The 16,004-nt window shown below is 36.7% G+C and overlaps 1 protein-coding gene across 2 annotated transcripts in view; it reads right to left on the bottom strand.

The window, feature by feature from the left end:
- LOC116710355 (sodium-coupled neutral amino acid transporter 3-like) overlaps positions 1–16,004 on the bottom strand; it is a 42,159-nt gene that overhangs the window by 8,463 nt on the left and 17,692 nt on the right. For both annotated transcript variants that reach the window (XM_032549371.1, XM_032549372.1), the window contains 8 exons: positions 15,825–15,918; positions 15,601–15,716; positions 9,462–9,535; positions 9,258–9,350; positions 7,930–8,011; positions 2,995–3,077; positions 1,767–1,825; positions 1,276–1,422 (listed from right to left, as the gene is read on the bottom strand). In XM_032549371.1, the coding sequence (XP_032405262.1) occupies positions 1,276–1,422; positions 1,767–1,825; positions 2,995–3,077; positions 7,930–8,011; positions 9,258–9,350; positions 9,462–9,535; positions 15,601–15,716; positions 15,825–15,918 (748 nt within the window). The remainder of the gene's footprint in view (positions 1–1,275; positions 1,423–1,766; positions 1,826–2,994; positions 3,078–7,929; positions 8,012–9,257; positions 9,351–9,461; positions 9,536–15,600; positions 15,717–15,824; positions 15,919–16,004) is intronic.

Genomic DNA, 16,004 nt, shown 5'->3' with positions numbered 1-16,004 from the left:
GACTGATCAGACCATAATGAAGGGTCATCTAAGATTATGTGTCAAGAAAGGATTTTAAAAACCAAAAGGAACTTAGAAAAGTGTCCAATATTTTTCCATCTCAATTGTTGGTCCTGATATGTCCAAATTTTATGGTTTCTCTGTGTAAATCAAATGCTTTAGTAATTGCCGCATTACTTCAGAGACCAAATGATTTCTAGTCTTTTTGCCACCTTGCCATTTTGTATCCTTGTAGTTTTGGTTTGTTCTGTCCCCCATAGCAGACTTCATACCAACTGGGGAAAGGTTAAGTACTTTCTCTAACTAAGTAATGGACAATTAAAAGCAATGTTCTACAATTTTCTATTAGTTTAATGTCATGAAATGTTATGCAAGTTTCTTAAATAATATCCACCAGCAGGGGTCGACTGACACAAGGATCAGATCCATGATCAGTGGTAAAAAAGATGCAATAGAAAGTTTTTAGAACATAAGAATTACAAGCAAAGTGTGGGCATTTTTCAAGATTATTCAAAGTGCTTTCCCCCATATTTTCGTCACACATAAATGTTTCCAGTGGTCAAATAAATATTAATAATGGCTAAAGATAACTTGAGTAAATACAAAAAGAGATAAAAAAAAAACCTGGCCCTAAGTAATAGGCTAAAAGATTTCAAATGGCAACCCATCATGTGCCAATTCAAATGAAATTAAAAAACAGATGATAAAGTAATTGACATCTATAAATTAAAAAACAGATGATAAAGTAATTGACATCTATAAATTTGGAAAAGGTTTGCAAAACCATTAAATTTCAGGTATCGCAGAAGTTTGATGGCAGGAATTGACGACAAGAGGGGCACAACCAGTTATAGGTCTAAGGGACATTTAGTTTTTCACAAAGAGCCAAAAAGGTTTGAATCATTCTTTCCTTTATAAATAAAATGGGAAATGCATTGTTTCAATAAGATAAAGGATTTATTCACAGGGACAAAATGCAAATAAAAAGGAACAAAATGACAATCCACAGGAAGAAAATGGGGGTACAAATTGGCATGGAGGCAAACTGACCTAGAGGCAGTTCAGGGGTTCATTCTGTCTTTGGGCCCTGCATCGGTCATAAAGTTACACAGGTTTGCAGCAGGTTCTGATCTGTTTCAAACCAGGATTCCCATGCTTTGGTTGTGAGAAGGGACAGGCGACATGCTAATGACTATGACATAAGTGGGTGGCTTTCAGTGCCCATAGCAGTGCAGGTGAACTTGCAGCTTCATAGAAAGTGACATGCAGACATACTTGTGTATTGAGGTTGGCCATCTTGGGAATGCAGGCCGGATTGTCCTCCCCACCGGGGTCGTTGACAGTGACATTCACCACGCTCTGAGTGCTGTTAGGAGCGAAGTCCACAAACGGACAAGGGAGGTTGAACTTCTTGTAGATGACCTGTGCAGAGTGCAGAGACAATTGGTGTTGCAGCAACCCAAAAAGCAGTGAGACGGTTAATATTGGGACAGGCTGGAAATATGTCAATGAGAGAAAGCCAACAAAAAAGAGAGAGAGGGAAGGCAGCGAGTGGATTACAGCTCACAGAGCCAAAACTAGGTCAGAGAAGGAAACAGCCAGGGACTGCAGCATGCAAACATTAGTCCATAGCAGTATGTAGGAAATACTAAAGAGCTGGTGGGAAGATCCCAGTGTATCTGGTCAGCATGACACAGACCAGGAACAGGAGACAACATGTGACATGTACACTACACATATGTATAGTTCATGACCAGAAGACTCACAGAAACAAGGAAGAACACCATGCAGCTCAGTGAAAATCCACTGGTGTATCCCAGGTATCCTGAAAAATAAACACTTTATTAGCCTTTAATATCATCACAGAGTACATGGCAATGATTAACAAAAACCTAAAGCTCATGTCTAATTAAGTTACATAAAATGTTGAATATATTTTTCTATTTTTTTCACATTATAACTAGGCCTGTCACGATAAACAATAAATCAATTAATCGCACAATAAATTAAAACTATCGACCTCATTTTAATTATCGGCATTATCGTCTCTTCCGGCCTTTTTCTCTTTCTGACACTGAACGAAAAAAGGCTTAACTCCAGTGCTCTCCACTGAACCTCCCTTCCTCATTTCCTTAGTGTAAAGCTCAGCGCACATTACATGATCTTAGAGCTGTTGGCCGATTGTCGGCCCATTTTCAAAAGCTGAGAGACCACACATTAGCCGACAGAAATCCTATTAATAACAGTTCGATCGGGTTTGATCGTGCCGTGTGGTGTCCAACAAACTGCAGCACCAGGAAAAGAAGAAGGGAAAAAAAAGTTTCTTTGAAGCTACTTGAGACAGAAAAAAAGGTAATAAAAACCCAGGTGAATAAATGCAAGATTAACCATAAAAATTTCTAAACATGTTTGGATCCAAGACATTTAACCACTTCAGATGTAGACTTCAATCCTGAGACACTACAAGTTGCTTTTGGTTGTCTTGTTCATTTTGTTCATTAGTTCCAGTTTTAAGTGTTCTTTCAAAAATAAAGTGTATCTATCTTTGGCAGGAAATCGCATGCATTATTACTTCATTTCCATTAAACCAGTGTAAAAAGGTCTTCAAACAATATTATTGTTTATCACAAGAATTTTTAGATAATTAATCGCTTAGCAAAATTTGTTATCGTGACAGGCCTAATTATAACCACAAACTTTTATCTATTATTTTGAGACTTTTGGCAAGCAGTGACTTGGGCCATTATGCCAGGAAGGTGAGAATATTAGAATGAAATGGCTGGGAAATCATCCATGTTTTTTATTTAATTTTGTCTGTCATCAGGACACAAACTGCCGACAAAAGACTATAATTATGTGCCTGTTTGCTCAATTTCCAACATGAATTTTTGCCATTTTTTCTTTAATAAAATGCTTTTAGTGCACCATAAGCTCTTACAGGCGTACAGATAAAATTGGTTTCCTCTTATAAAAGCCATAAAATGACACACTCACCTAGCTGTTTCATCAGAGCCAGTGGTAATATCACTGCCACAGAGACGATAATGACCAGATAGTTTCCGTTCAGGTACCATTCACTGTAGAGAAGCAGACAGACACAGCAATTTGGTATTGATTTGAAATTACTATAAAGACTCCTCTCAGTCTCACTTATTTTAAGGATTTGTACTGTTAGATAAATGAAAGCAAGTCAACAGCTAACCACAGGTGCAGGAGAAATAAGATATGTGGAGTTTCAAGAGTTATTAATGTGTCAAGTTGTTAAATTCACAGCTGAGCAGAAATTAATACAAACCAAACCACACTGGGTTGGATTTAAATATGTTCAAAGTAGACAAAAACAAAAGCTCACTTGCTGCTCACAGAGATGGTGTGAATGTGATGTAGGGGAGTTTAAGTTATTCCAAAAAACATTTAGGCCTTTAAATCATTACCAATCACTACATTTAAAATTGATTTGGGTTTTTAAACACATTTTTATATCCAACATGAACACATCACCCATATTAGCATAAGATCACACATTAATTGGGGAAAATAATGCAAACTTTCACATTTTTTGGCTCATATTTCACAGGTTGTAAATTCTTCAGAAAAAAAGGAATCTGAACAATAAAACAGATATTCAAGATTTAAATTGATCATTTGTTTCCCATGTGGAATATTGAGAGAGTTTGTTCTTGGTCCAGAAAAAGACATTTCTAAAAAATGAAATATACGCAAGTCATTTATCTAACAATAATCATAACCAGACCTGGCCCATGGGGCCGTAAGCAAAATGTGGTTTTGGGGCCCTCTTGTTCTTCTAACAACATGGACTGGCTGCAGTCGGCAGCCCGATCATTAGGTCATTCACACACCTGCTATAAACTTATTGCATCTTTGGCAGTGCTGTTTACATTATATACATGTATAATATGGTAACTTTATTGGCCAACTGATTTATTGACCAGTTGATTTCTGGGCGCCGATTTCCTTATTTTTGGGGGATCGTGATTGGCCGATACTTACATGTGAATCCCATCTTATCCCCTAATCTTATTTTCGTCAGCAATAGTTTAAAAATCGGTCTCTGTCCTCTTCTGCTCTGCAGTGAGAGGTTTGACTGACAGACCGGCCCACCAGGTCAGGTCTGTACGTTTGCAGTTAACAATATTCACCCCACTGTTGCCAACTCAGTGACTTTCTGGCTATATTTAGCGACATTTCAGACAAAAAAATTTATATCAGCCAAAATCAAAATCTGCTGGTCAGGCTTTTTAAGATTGGTAACCAGAGATCGGCCAGAAAACTGCAATCGGTGCAGCCCTACACACATATTCATGACATTCTTTGATTAAATAAATTTCTCTTAAGCGTTACTCCAATAGCTAAAATTTAATTTATACCAGGTGAGTCTTTCTCCTCTGAGAATGTGGATTTTTTACTGGACTGATTCTGAGCCTCAAATGATTTTAACTGAAGTTTCACATAACTTAGAAGTTGATGTCAAAATAATGTTTGTTTTAGCCACAACATGATTAAGCTCAGCAGCAAACAACAAATCCCCAACTACAGCATAGAGCAGCTCATCGATGTAGCAGCCATGTAGCCTGACGTAAAAACATTTTGCTAGACAATGTCAAACATTGAGAAGTTTTAATTATTCTTATCAAACACGGCGTTTTGAAGCCAAAATACCTCAGAAATATACAGAGCCAAGCAGGAGAATCAATTCATTTAAAGTTTAAACTCAGTTTCACATAAATATGCTAGCATAAATGTTGGACCGTTCCAGGTCGCTATCAAGCTAATTTCCTATTAGCAGCTTTACAAATCTTTTACATTTCATTACCAAGACACATAAAACAAACCTTTATCGCGGCTTTTCTCTATTCTTCCTCTTTGTTTTCTCCCTCCCTGAAGGATAAGTCCTTTTTTGAGACATTGTTTGCTAACTTAAAAGCTTTGGACCTTTGGAAGGGATCTGCACAGCAGCTCGACACCGTGAAGCGTGCTGTACCTACCGCGACCACCAGGGGCCCCCAAGAGCAATTTATTTTTTCTTTTTATCAATAAAATAATAATTTCTACATACATTATCAAATATATATTATTGTAAATACAAATCACTTCATAGTGAAATTGTGTGTTTTTTATATTACAATGACATAGAAATTATTACTAAAAAAATAATCAGCTCCACTGAGGGGGCCCCTTAGTGGCCCTGGGGCCCTAAGCGGCTGCTTAGTTTGCTTAAGCCTTGGGCCGGCCCTGATCATAACTCTGTGCCAAAAGTGAATTTAAAATTCTTTTGCTACCTATGAATCCTGGCTGGGATAATTGTGTAATTAAAAAAAAAAAAAAAAAGGGTTTGAAATAGGGTTTTGACACATATATATATATATATATATATATATATATATATATATATATATATATATATATATATATATATATATAAATATATATATATATTATTATTATTTTTTCCCCCCCAATGTTCTTGCGACTCTGAAAAAGCATGAAAAGGATTAATTTTTCAAGATTCTGGAGAAAAATAGCGTGATATTTCTATTGCTTAGAAATATTTTTTTCAAACTGTAATAAATGACTACCATAACAGCATTTTTCTATTAACTTGTCTGGGTTAATTTTATTTTTTTTAATTCTGAATTGTTTTCTAATGTCACAAACATTTGTAAATGAAATTATGAAAATATTCTTAGAACTGACTGTATGGAAAAAGTTAACTTGGTTTATATTTTTAAAAAATGTACCAAGAGTTTTCTGTTCCTAGTTTTGTAAAATAATATTTTACCCTCCTATTTATTTGATATGACAACATTGGAAGAGATTGGTGTGAAACTCATGACAGAATCCCATGAGGGAATCATCGGCATGTTATAATCACAAGGCTATCTCTGTCTAGGAAAGAAAGCTCAGAGGTTTATTTTTAGAGCCGCACAGCGGGAGGGGATTAATTTCTTGCCCTCTGTCAGGTGGGAACCACCACAACATGCAGCTTCTGTTGCAACACACTCACTTTTTAAAGTAATAATGATGCTATCTCATGTAAAAACGATAGGGAAATCTACAACATTCTGTGTTTTACTGCCCACACTACTTTAAGGAGCTGAACAGTCGATAACATACGGAAACAATCATTTGACCATTTATTATGAAATATATAAATAGTTTATTTTTTTTCACTGCGAAGAATTCACAAGGGAGAAGCAACACCACATAAACACTGGATTTAAAAAAAGCTCTTTTTCTCTAAATACAAACACTATTCCACAGTGCCCTACCTATGTGCGTGTTTTTTGTTTCAGAATAACGGTGATTTTTAGATGTTTCTGTATTTTTAGCCCACTCCTATGCAATTAAATGAAACAAACCCACACACTCTGACAGGATGAGACGCCACCAGGGCGACCTGGTTTGTTATTTCTGATAAACAATGATTGTTGACCGTGGCCCACAGCTTCACAGTGATAACAGGTTGAACACAATGTGTGCATGTTGTCACTTCTACTACAGTATAAAGGAACCAAAAATGTTTACCCAAAAACTTCCAAGAAACTCTTGACCCACTTAGCACAGGGTTGTGTAACCATTCTCAGAAACAAAAAGAAGGTGCAGATTCTCTAGAACTGGAGCAAATTCACAATGAATTGCACGCATGAGAGTGGGTTTTGTTTGTCTCCTAGCCCACCTGCAGTAAGCAGTGATATCCCACAGTTTACATTTTCAGCTGCAGAGTCTTGCTGCGTTTTGATGCAATCGCTCTCTTTGGACATGGCGCTCGACCCCCCCCCACCTCTCTGGGGTCACAATCACAGCTGTTCTCAGACCAGCTGTTCCAAGCGTGGCACCGGGCCCAACAACTGGCACAGCTCGGAAGGATTCTTCGGTCTACAATTAAATCTCTGTCCGGTCCCATAGGGAGCTGATGGGATGAGTCACTTCCTTTTCGCAGATTGCTCTTTCATCAAGTGTGATTCAAAGACGGGCTTTTCTTGCCTTAATGTCTTTTATTTGCATGGAAAGTGTGAGAATAGCTAATTAAGATTTTACTTAATGATAGATTTGAAATACAGTGCCCTTCAGCTGTATTCACACACTTTGGACTTTTGCATTTTGTCACATTACAACCACAAATGTTGATGGGTTTTGTTTCATATAACAGGCCAACACAAAGTAGCACATTATTGTGGAGTAGAACAATGATCCATGTTTTTTCAGAGGGTTTTGACATAAAAACTTTCCATAGGGTGCTACGTAGGTCCTTAGAAAGTTGGATGCAAGATGAGGAAAAAAAAGGAAAAACAAACAAAAAAATTCCAAAAATACATTTACCGGTAATTATGAATTTAATTTAAAGTAATTTTTAAATTAAATCAGCATTTATGCAAAAATAAATGTAATAATTATTGAATAATAAATATAAGTTAGCTAAAAACATTCTAAACGTTTATGAGTTTTTAAAATATTTTTTGGCAATGCCTGTTGGTTTGCAACAGGGGGTCATAAACACATAACAAGATCACATTCTGTGCCCAATCAAAGGTCAGACATTAATTTAATTGAGAATATGTTGCATGATATTAAAATCAATCATCTCATATTTTTTCTAAATAGTCTGGCTGAGCCTGAGCTATTTTACAAAGAAGAAAGGTAAAAATTGTACATCTCTAGATTGGGATATGTGCTGTGCATACCCTGAATCATAATGCCCACCAAACTTAAGTGTAGCAAAAAGGTGAAAACCATGTAGCATTTTCCTTCTGCTTCACAATTCTCCGTGTTGGTCTACAGCTTAAAATCTCACTTAATAAAATCCGGGGGAAAATGTAGGGAACTAAATGCTATAGAAATGCATATTCTATCAGCAGAATTGTTCATGTATTTATTTTAGATAACATAAAACATAAAACAGCCACTCACCCTGCAGGCACGTCGACCTTCAGAAATGCCTGGATTACCAAAGGGAACTCATACTTGACTATGTAAAGATAACTGGACATTGCTGTGGATCAGAAAGAGATAAAGTTATAGTACAAAAAATGATGGCTTTTTCACCTTTTGAAACAAACAGGAGATTGCAGACTACAGTTTTTGAGACAGATGAATAATTGCATATTTTTCCACCTTTTATGTGTTACATATCCTGTAATTTTCAACTGACAAACAAATTGAATAAGTGTGCATGAACTAATACTAGTCAAGTCCAGCATCTTTTATAAAAATAAAGTTCAGCTGTGCTGGTAGGATTTTCTGGATATTTACTCATTTGTATCTTTCAGCTAAAGCCATAGTTTGCAGAGAGGTTACAAAATGATGACATTGTCCAAATGTATGAGTCAGGAGAAGATTGGTGAAGGGAAAACAGTCATAAGTAAATGGACATAATATGGAACAACCAACATTACTAAAAGTGGAGGTTTCCTTAAGGTCTATCAAGATAAGAAAGAAACCTGAAGGGACTGCAGGACCTTCTGGCAGATATTCTACATGCAGAAAAAAATTGTAGTTTATTTTTTAATTTATCCAGACTAAATAGATAAATAAACTCTAAAAGTTATGCACAAAAATGACACTACTCATTAACCCAGAGAACACCACAACCACAGTGCAGCATCATGCTCTGGGGCTTCTTCAGATGGAGCCAGACTTCGAGTGAAGGTGGAGGAAATTCAGATTTGAGCCTAAACCTTAGCTGGAAATCGGAAGATTAAGTCAGATTTTATGTTTCTGGTATCACAGTGAGACCAAACATTATGTGAAAACCAACAAAATCTTGGCTTCACCAGAACAAAAAATTAAGCTTTGAAATGTCTAAAGCAAAGTTTTTTATACTTACTAAACATCTTTTCGAGTTTTTCTGTGGCCCTGTTAGTCTTCTATAGCATGCATGGTTTCCCGCTAGGATCTAACTTACTGTTGCTAAAATCTTATGGTATTTCAGTGAAAATGTGCTGCCTATTTCTTATACAATCAACCACAGAAATAAGGGACAACTTGTGTGTGTGACAGGCTGCCAATAAAACCCCTAAAGAGATAACAAAAGTTTATCTTTGGAGCTTAAGAGTCATTTAAGCCTGGATGATTCAGAGCTCATGGTTAAGCGAGAGCTTAACAAAATAAACCTGAGAAATCCTAGTTAAATATTGTCTAAAACCATTTTAAATTATTACAAGAAAGTCTGGATTTTTTTTTTCTAAAGAGAGCTGTTCTTCTATAAAAGCCTGGCGAACAGCAGCGGGGGACCTCACCTCCAATGTTCTGGAGCGTGATGGCAATACCTGCAGCCATCTTTCCCGGAGTCCCGAAGGCCCTGTAGCCGAGCTGCTCATACGCACGAATACCTGAACCACAAACAGAAGAAAAGAGATTGTGTTACACCCACAGCTAAAAAATGTTAAATACAACTATGTTTGTGATTCATTTACATCAGATTACATTACATGTTTACATACCTACAATACCAGATGACTTTAGCAGTAAATGGATTGAATATGACGAAAGAACTGCAACCACTGTGAGGAGCAACCTGAAACCATCAGACAACAGATCGAGATTAGCACCACTTCAACAAAACTTCAAAATGAATACTTATAGTTAAGACGTAGGACTGTATCTAAACATAAAAAAATGCCTTCCTGTTGAATATTTACACAATATGATTCACTGCAGGTTATTTAAACAGCTGCAGTTCAGGCATAATGTGTTTCATATAGATTGTATGAGAAAACCCTGCGGCTCTCCTTCACACCGGACTGTTGGTCCAGCTGATTCACAGAGGTTACCCTGTAAGCCTCTCTGCCCTCTGTCACCAATACACAAACACACCAGCTGGGCTCTTAAAGGACAGAAGAAACACACAAGAGAGAAGAAAATCTTTCTTTCTGTTACTCAGCCGACGTGGAAAAGTACACTCGTCACAATAAGTCATTACTTCCCTTTTCAGCTGTTCCGCGAGGCAGAGAATGCAATCCTCTCTTTACTTGTTCATAATCAGTGGTTTTGCAATTATTGACTAAATGTTTTGTCAATAATTGATTATTCTATCAATTACTTTAATCGGATAAAAACTCTGGGTTAGCAGATTCTTCATTAACCACTGAGGCCTTTTTATATACAATATTAGAAATGCATTAAAATATACAAATAATTTATTTTTTTTTAAAATGAGAAAATAAACATTTTATTCCATAAAACGTGACATCATAGCATTCCTTTAGTGGCGCTTGATCATCTGTAGCAAAGGATGAATCTGCAGCTAATAAGAAAAATCAACATATTTCTGCTTATATCAATACAGCATAGTGATCTGTTGATTATTTTAATTGATGACTAAATTAGTTGACGGTTAATTCAATAATATGACAATTAATCAAATGAATCATTTCAACACTACATTATTTCCCTGCATTCTGATGCAAATATAAAATAATCTCAGACTGCATGAATAGCCAGCTTAAAAAGGAAAAAGTTATTTTGAGACATTTTGTAACGACACACTTTCATAAAAATACATGTAGTAGGAAAAAGATTGATCACATCTATATTTAATAAGGCACCATTTGAGTGGGTGACCAGAATTGATTCTTTTTGTGATTTAGAGCAAAATCTTAAGGAGAGAATTTGAAATTAACTCCTGGGATATACCCATGGCCTGAGGGGGTTTCATGAATGGTTCCCTGATCCACTGGCATTCTTTGACCCAGTTCACCTCATTCCCACTATTTACTATTTTGTCTTTTGTTTTTTACTACTGGCAACATTAACTTTCACTCCCACACAAACACTCTCTCAATCCTGCTGTCCCTTTCAAGAGGCCAGGCAGTTCTGTCTTTCACCGCGACTTCAAGTCTTGGCCGCCAAACAATTTTCTTTTTCTACAAACCATGTGGGAGAAAGCTTAGCTGACTTGGGGGTTTGAAGTCAATCAGTCAAGTAGAAGTGGGAAGACGGATCTGCTGACACTCAGACAGATTGACACACTTGGGTCTCTGTTGCCCGACTCGCTGAAATTCCACCCCACAGCATTCCTACTCGGAACCAGGACCACTGACCCAAACTGCACCCACAGGAGAAATCTCAAAGAAAGGGCACTCGTGTATTAAATATAATTAATTATCAGCTGATAAAAGGTGCTGAACACTTGAACACTTCAAATGTTTGTTCAAGTAAGGGAAAAATGCATCACTAAAGTGAGTGATGTATTGTGAGGATGCCCGGAGACTGAAATCTGACAAATTTCAGCTTGATTGGAAACCAAAAAATCCTATCGCTTTGTTCACTTTGCCAGGAGTTACAAAGGTCATGATAGCAGGACATTTTGATGTGGATGCTGTTACTGAGTTTTAATTGTGCCAATAAGATAGTGGAGCTAATTTAAATGATTAATTCAAAATCAATTTGTTTTTGTTTTAGCATATTAATACCGTGAATGCTTCCCTGTTCTTGAAATAAATTATTAATAATGACTTGTGGGAGTTGGGGGGGGGGGATATTTTTATTGCTTTTAAGTAAATAATTGCATAAAATCTTATTAATATTTATAATTAAAACCCAAAAGAGAAGTACAACTTTAAGATCAATTTGGGACACTATTCCAATCCTACTTTGTAATGAACTGTTGATGCTACCATTTCCTAAGTTATTCAAAAAGTTATTAAATATTGATGCAAGAGACTAAAAAAAAACTGCTTTTGGTGATCAATTTTTGTGAAATGGATTTGCAGTTTTTCTTCTGATGAAAATAATAAACAACCCAATGTAGATTTGCACACTACATATCAGAGCCATTGTTAATGGATTTAGTCATAATGGAAACCTGTGGTGCTAAAACACGGGGCTTGACCCAGGGAGGAAGTGGCTCTTCAGAGCCCACTCTGTCATAAAAACCTCTACAGAAATTGTTCGGACGCTAATGGTGGTTCAGGTGTAACATGCTGAGCGCATTGTTATCTAGAATAACAAGTTTTGATATCATGTCAAAGACAAGTGCAACAGAGGAAATCTTTATTTCGCATAAAAACAGAAACTACAGCTCCAAATGAAAATCTGACAGAGTTTTTTGACAGTAAAACACTCAAGTTTATGACATCGGGAATTTTAGTCCCAGGATTTTATTTAAAATCAAGGATTTTATTTAAAATCCTGGGATTTAAAATCCTGGGATTTAAAATCCTGGGACTAAAAATGAAAATAGAAATAATGGATGAACGTGATGTTGTGGGCCCATTTTGACAAAGGTCATTATTATTACTCAAAACATGTCACTAGGCCTGTCGCGATAAACGGTAAATCAATTAATCGTACCATAAATTAAACTATCGACGTCATTTTAATTATCGGCATTATCGTCTCTTCCGGTCTTTTTCTCTTTCTGTTAATGACACCGAATGAAAAAAGGCTCAACTCCAGTGCTCTCACTGACTCCTCCCTTCCTCATTTTACTTAGTGTAATGCCCAGCGCACACGAGCTGTCGGCCGATTGTCAAGTCCAGTGAACTAATTTTAAAACCAGGCATTAATCAATGCTTTACTACAATCTACCTGCAATGCATGTGGCTAGTGTCAGCGTAAAGTCCTGACTGAATGAAAATCATTATAACCTATTTACGTCAAGTTAACGAAAAACAGCTGAAAAGTTACAGGGTTTATAAACTGCAGCAATTTCGCTCCAACTCCTCTCCTTGTCATGTCTATATTCTTTGCATGTTGAATAAACATTAATGTTGTTTCCACATATCATCTTCGATGTCCGCTGGACTTCGGGTTGCGCCGTGTCAGCTGTTTGGGATTCCCCCTCTGTAATTTCCCCTCAGAAAGTGCGGAGGAGAATCCGCGCTTTCTGATTGGCTGCCTGTCACATTCAACAGGTGTCGCTAAAGCTCCCAGTCGGGAAAAAACCCCTGATTTAGATCGGAGCGGCAACGACGATCTACCGTAACACACCACACAATCTTAGAAAGACCAACGTTTTAAGATTGTAGTGGGATGTGCCCATCTTCTCTATTTAAATCTAATTATTACTGAAGGGCAATATAGTACAGCGACTTCATAATCTGCACTCTTTTGATTGAATGCAGTATTTATTTCCACTTTTACTTTATGTTGTTTAGTTTTTTTTTTTCAAGTGAGTTTTTTGTTAATGGAAACTGAGAATCCATTTTATTTTTGTTTTTGGTTGTTTTGTTTATTTTGTTTATCAGTTCCAGTGTTTAGTGTTCTTTTGAAAATAAAGTGTATCTATCTTTGGCAGGAAATCGCATGCATTATTATGTCATTTACATTAAATCAGTGTAAAAAGGTCTTCAAACAATATTATCGTTTATCGCAATAATTTTTGAGACAATTAATCAATGAACAAAATTTGCTATCGTGACAGGCCTACATGTCACATCATCACAGAAACAGTTTAAACTCAATCTTTTTCCATGCTCATCAGTTCTTTAGATGTAAATCCTATAAGAAATTGTCAAAATCCCTCTGTCTTTAACTTTGTGAATTGCTATAGGGTTGAGCAAAATAATAAACAGGAACTGTGGCAGTTAGTGTAAAACATTTCTTAACATTTTGCCCACTCTGAATAAATACTAAAGTTAATGTATATCTTTGGTATATTTTCTTGATATACCAAAGAAAATATTTATGTAAATCTGGCAGTGAGGCAGTTGCTACACATTTGAGTCCCATCTTTAAGTGTCAGTCAATAGCAATATCTTATAAACAGAGTTTTTTGGGGTATTTTTATTCAATGCTCACTAAAAGTTGCAACAATTCTTCATATATCACAACATAGACAATGCATTGCTCAAGGCAATCTGTTCAGTGGCTTGAAAATAAAAAACAACCTATATGACAAAATGTACGCTATGGACATTGTTACTGTTGACATTTTGATTTTGTTTGCAAGTTTTGTTAAGCTAATATTTTCTTTTGTTCCTCTGACTGTTTAAGGAGGGCAGCCCGGGGTATTCAGAAGGATACTTTGAAAAGGAAATGCCTGCTGTCCAATGAGAAACACAGAAAATCTGCCAGTTTTTCTCAGCCAAATATGTCACACTTGTTGCTTATTCCTCTCTGCGGCTACTCTACTGTTCAAAACAAGATTCAATATAAACACAAATACACAGCCCTTCATCTGAAACAGGATAGACAAGTGCACGCTATCTGCTGCACAGAGTCACGTACTACTAATTAACATGTGACCATATTAATATATAATGTAGCCCAGATGACCAGGGGATTATTTTCAGCTTCTGTCTAGCCTAGTGTCAGAACTGCTGCCGTTTGGTGACAGAGAGTTCAGTCAGTTAACATCCAGAAAAACCTCAGTCACACTACACAGATCAAAATAAGGAGCTTTTTCTGCCACGAGGGGAAATCCTCTTCACAAGACTGCCTTGAAGAAGAGGACAAATTACATCCTTCAGGATTGCGTTTCTGAATATTAAACATGCCTGTGATTTTCTCCAGAGGAGATGTGAATCTGGAATAACAAAAAGAGCTAACTCTGCTCAGGTATATTCAGTTTTTTACTAATAAACAAAAAAAACGTACAACTACCAATCTTGAGTCAGAAAACATTCAAAACGAAGCAGGAACTTTGTGTTTAGCTTCACTATTATAAACAAAAAACAGACTAAAACTATTTTTGAAATGATTGATTAAACCAGTTTCAATGTCTGCCAAGTCATAACCAGCATCATGAAGAGGTGTGAAGAATAAAAATAGATGGTGCATTGCTGCTGAGGGGGAGGCATGCCTAGACAACACAAGGACGTCTATAAACATCTAGCCATTCTTTTTTACTCAGACCAACATGAAAGTTTTTTGGGCAGTGGGAGGAACATGGAGTAACCAGAAAAAAATCCATGAAAGCAACAGGAGTGTAACCTTCCTAAACATCTACACTGATCAGCCATAATATTAACATGTAAATAGCATTTGGCTATTTGTTGTGTCACCAGTTAGTAGGCATCAAAAGCAGGAAAAAAGCACACTAAAAGCCAAAAGTCTGCAAGAAAACAAGCAAACTAGAATGCTTGTGACATTTCTATCTTCATGTCAAAGAATAAAAGTGAAATGCTACAAGAAAAAAAATTTTTAGATGCTGCTGGTGAGGCATGTTCCTTAAAGGTCAAAAGCCCCGAAGTCATGAATCTGTTGCACCAGCCTGCTGTGCTGGAGACTTTTAAATGTTATGCTGCTAATTCATTATGCACACAGACTGACTCAAAGCAGAGAATCAATCAGAGGAACATATTAAAACTCATTATTTTCTACACCTTTGACTGCAATCACTGGCTTTATGAGATGAATAAATTATTGTTAGGCTATAATTGTACTTAAGCATCAAATGTACCCAGTATCACTAGTTTCTTTGTCATTAATAAGGTCTGCTAGAATGTTAATACAAGGTGATTACATTGCATTTAGAAGCTATTTATGTCTGGCACAAACTCACACTGCAAAACCCTCAGAGGGTTGAAAATAAATCAGAGTTCTGGGAGCTGTAATTCAGCAAGTGTAGCTGCAGAAAGTAATTCCAATCCAATTAGGGTTTTAATGCATCATCATCATCATTAATGCGTGACTTACAGAAACAGGACGACCCCTGTGTTGGCCATGGCGTATGCAAGTCCTAAAATTCCACTTCCCATGATTGCATTGCCCAGGTTGAAGACGGACATCCCAAAGGAGGTTTTCCCTTCAAACTGCAATTAAAGTAGAACAGGGGCTAGATGCAAGCGAGGAGACATTTTGGCAAACATCCCTGAGTGAGGAGTATAATCATGCCGAGGCTGTGATGTGTGTTAACTTACATCCGTGAAGCGCGTTGTTTTCTTATCCTCAGCGCCTGATAAGAACTCCTGGCTCTCAGGGAGGCTGGCTTCTGTGTTTTCAGTTCTGTGAGGACTAAAGATTGGAAACTGCTGTATGAATACAGAGCATACTACAAACACAGATTTGTAAAATCATTCAAAAGCCATCTCTTCTTCGGG

The sequence above is a fragment of the Xiphophorus hellerii genome, chromosome 20, assembly GCF_003331165.1.
Source record: "Xiphophorus hellerii strain 12219 chromosome 20, Xiphophorus_hellerii-4.1, whole genome shotgun sequence".
Classification (NCBI taxonomy): domain Eukaryota; kingdom Metazoa; phylum Chordata; class Actinopteri; order Cyprinodontiformes; family Poeciliidae; genus Xiphophorus; species Xiphophorus hellerii.
The sequence above is the reverse complement of the archived record's forward strand: the minus strand, read 5'-3'. Positions and strand labels throughout refer to the sequence as shown.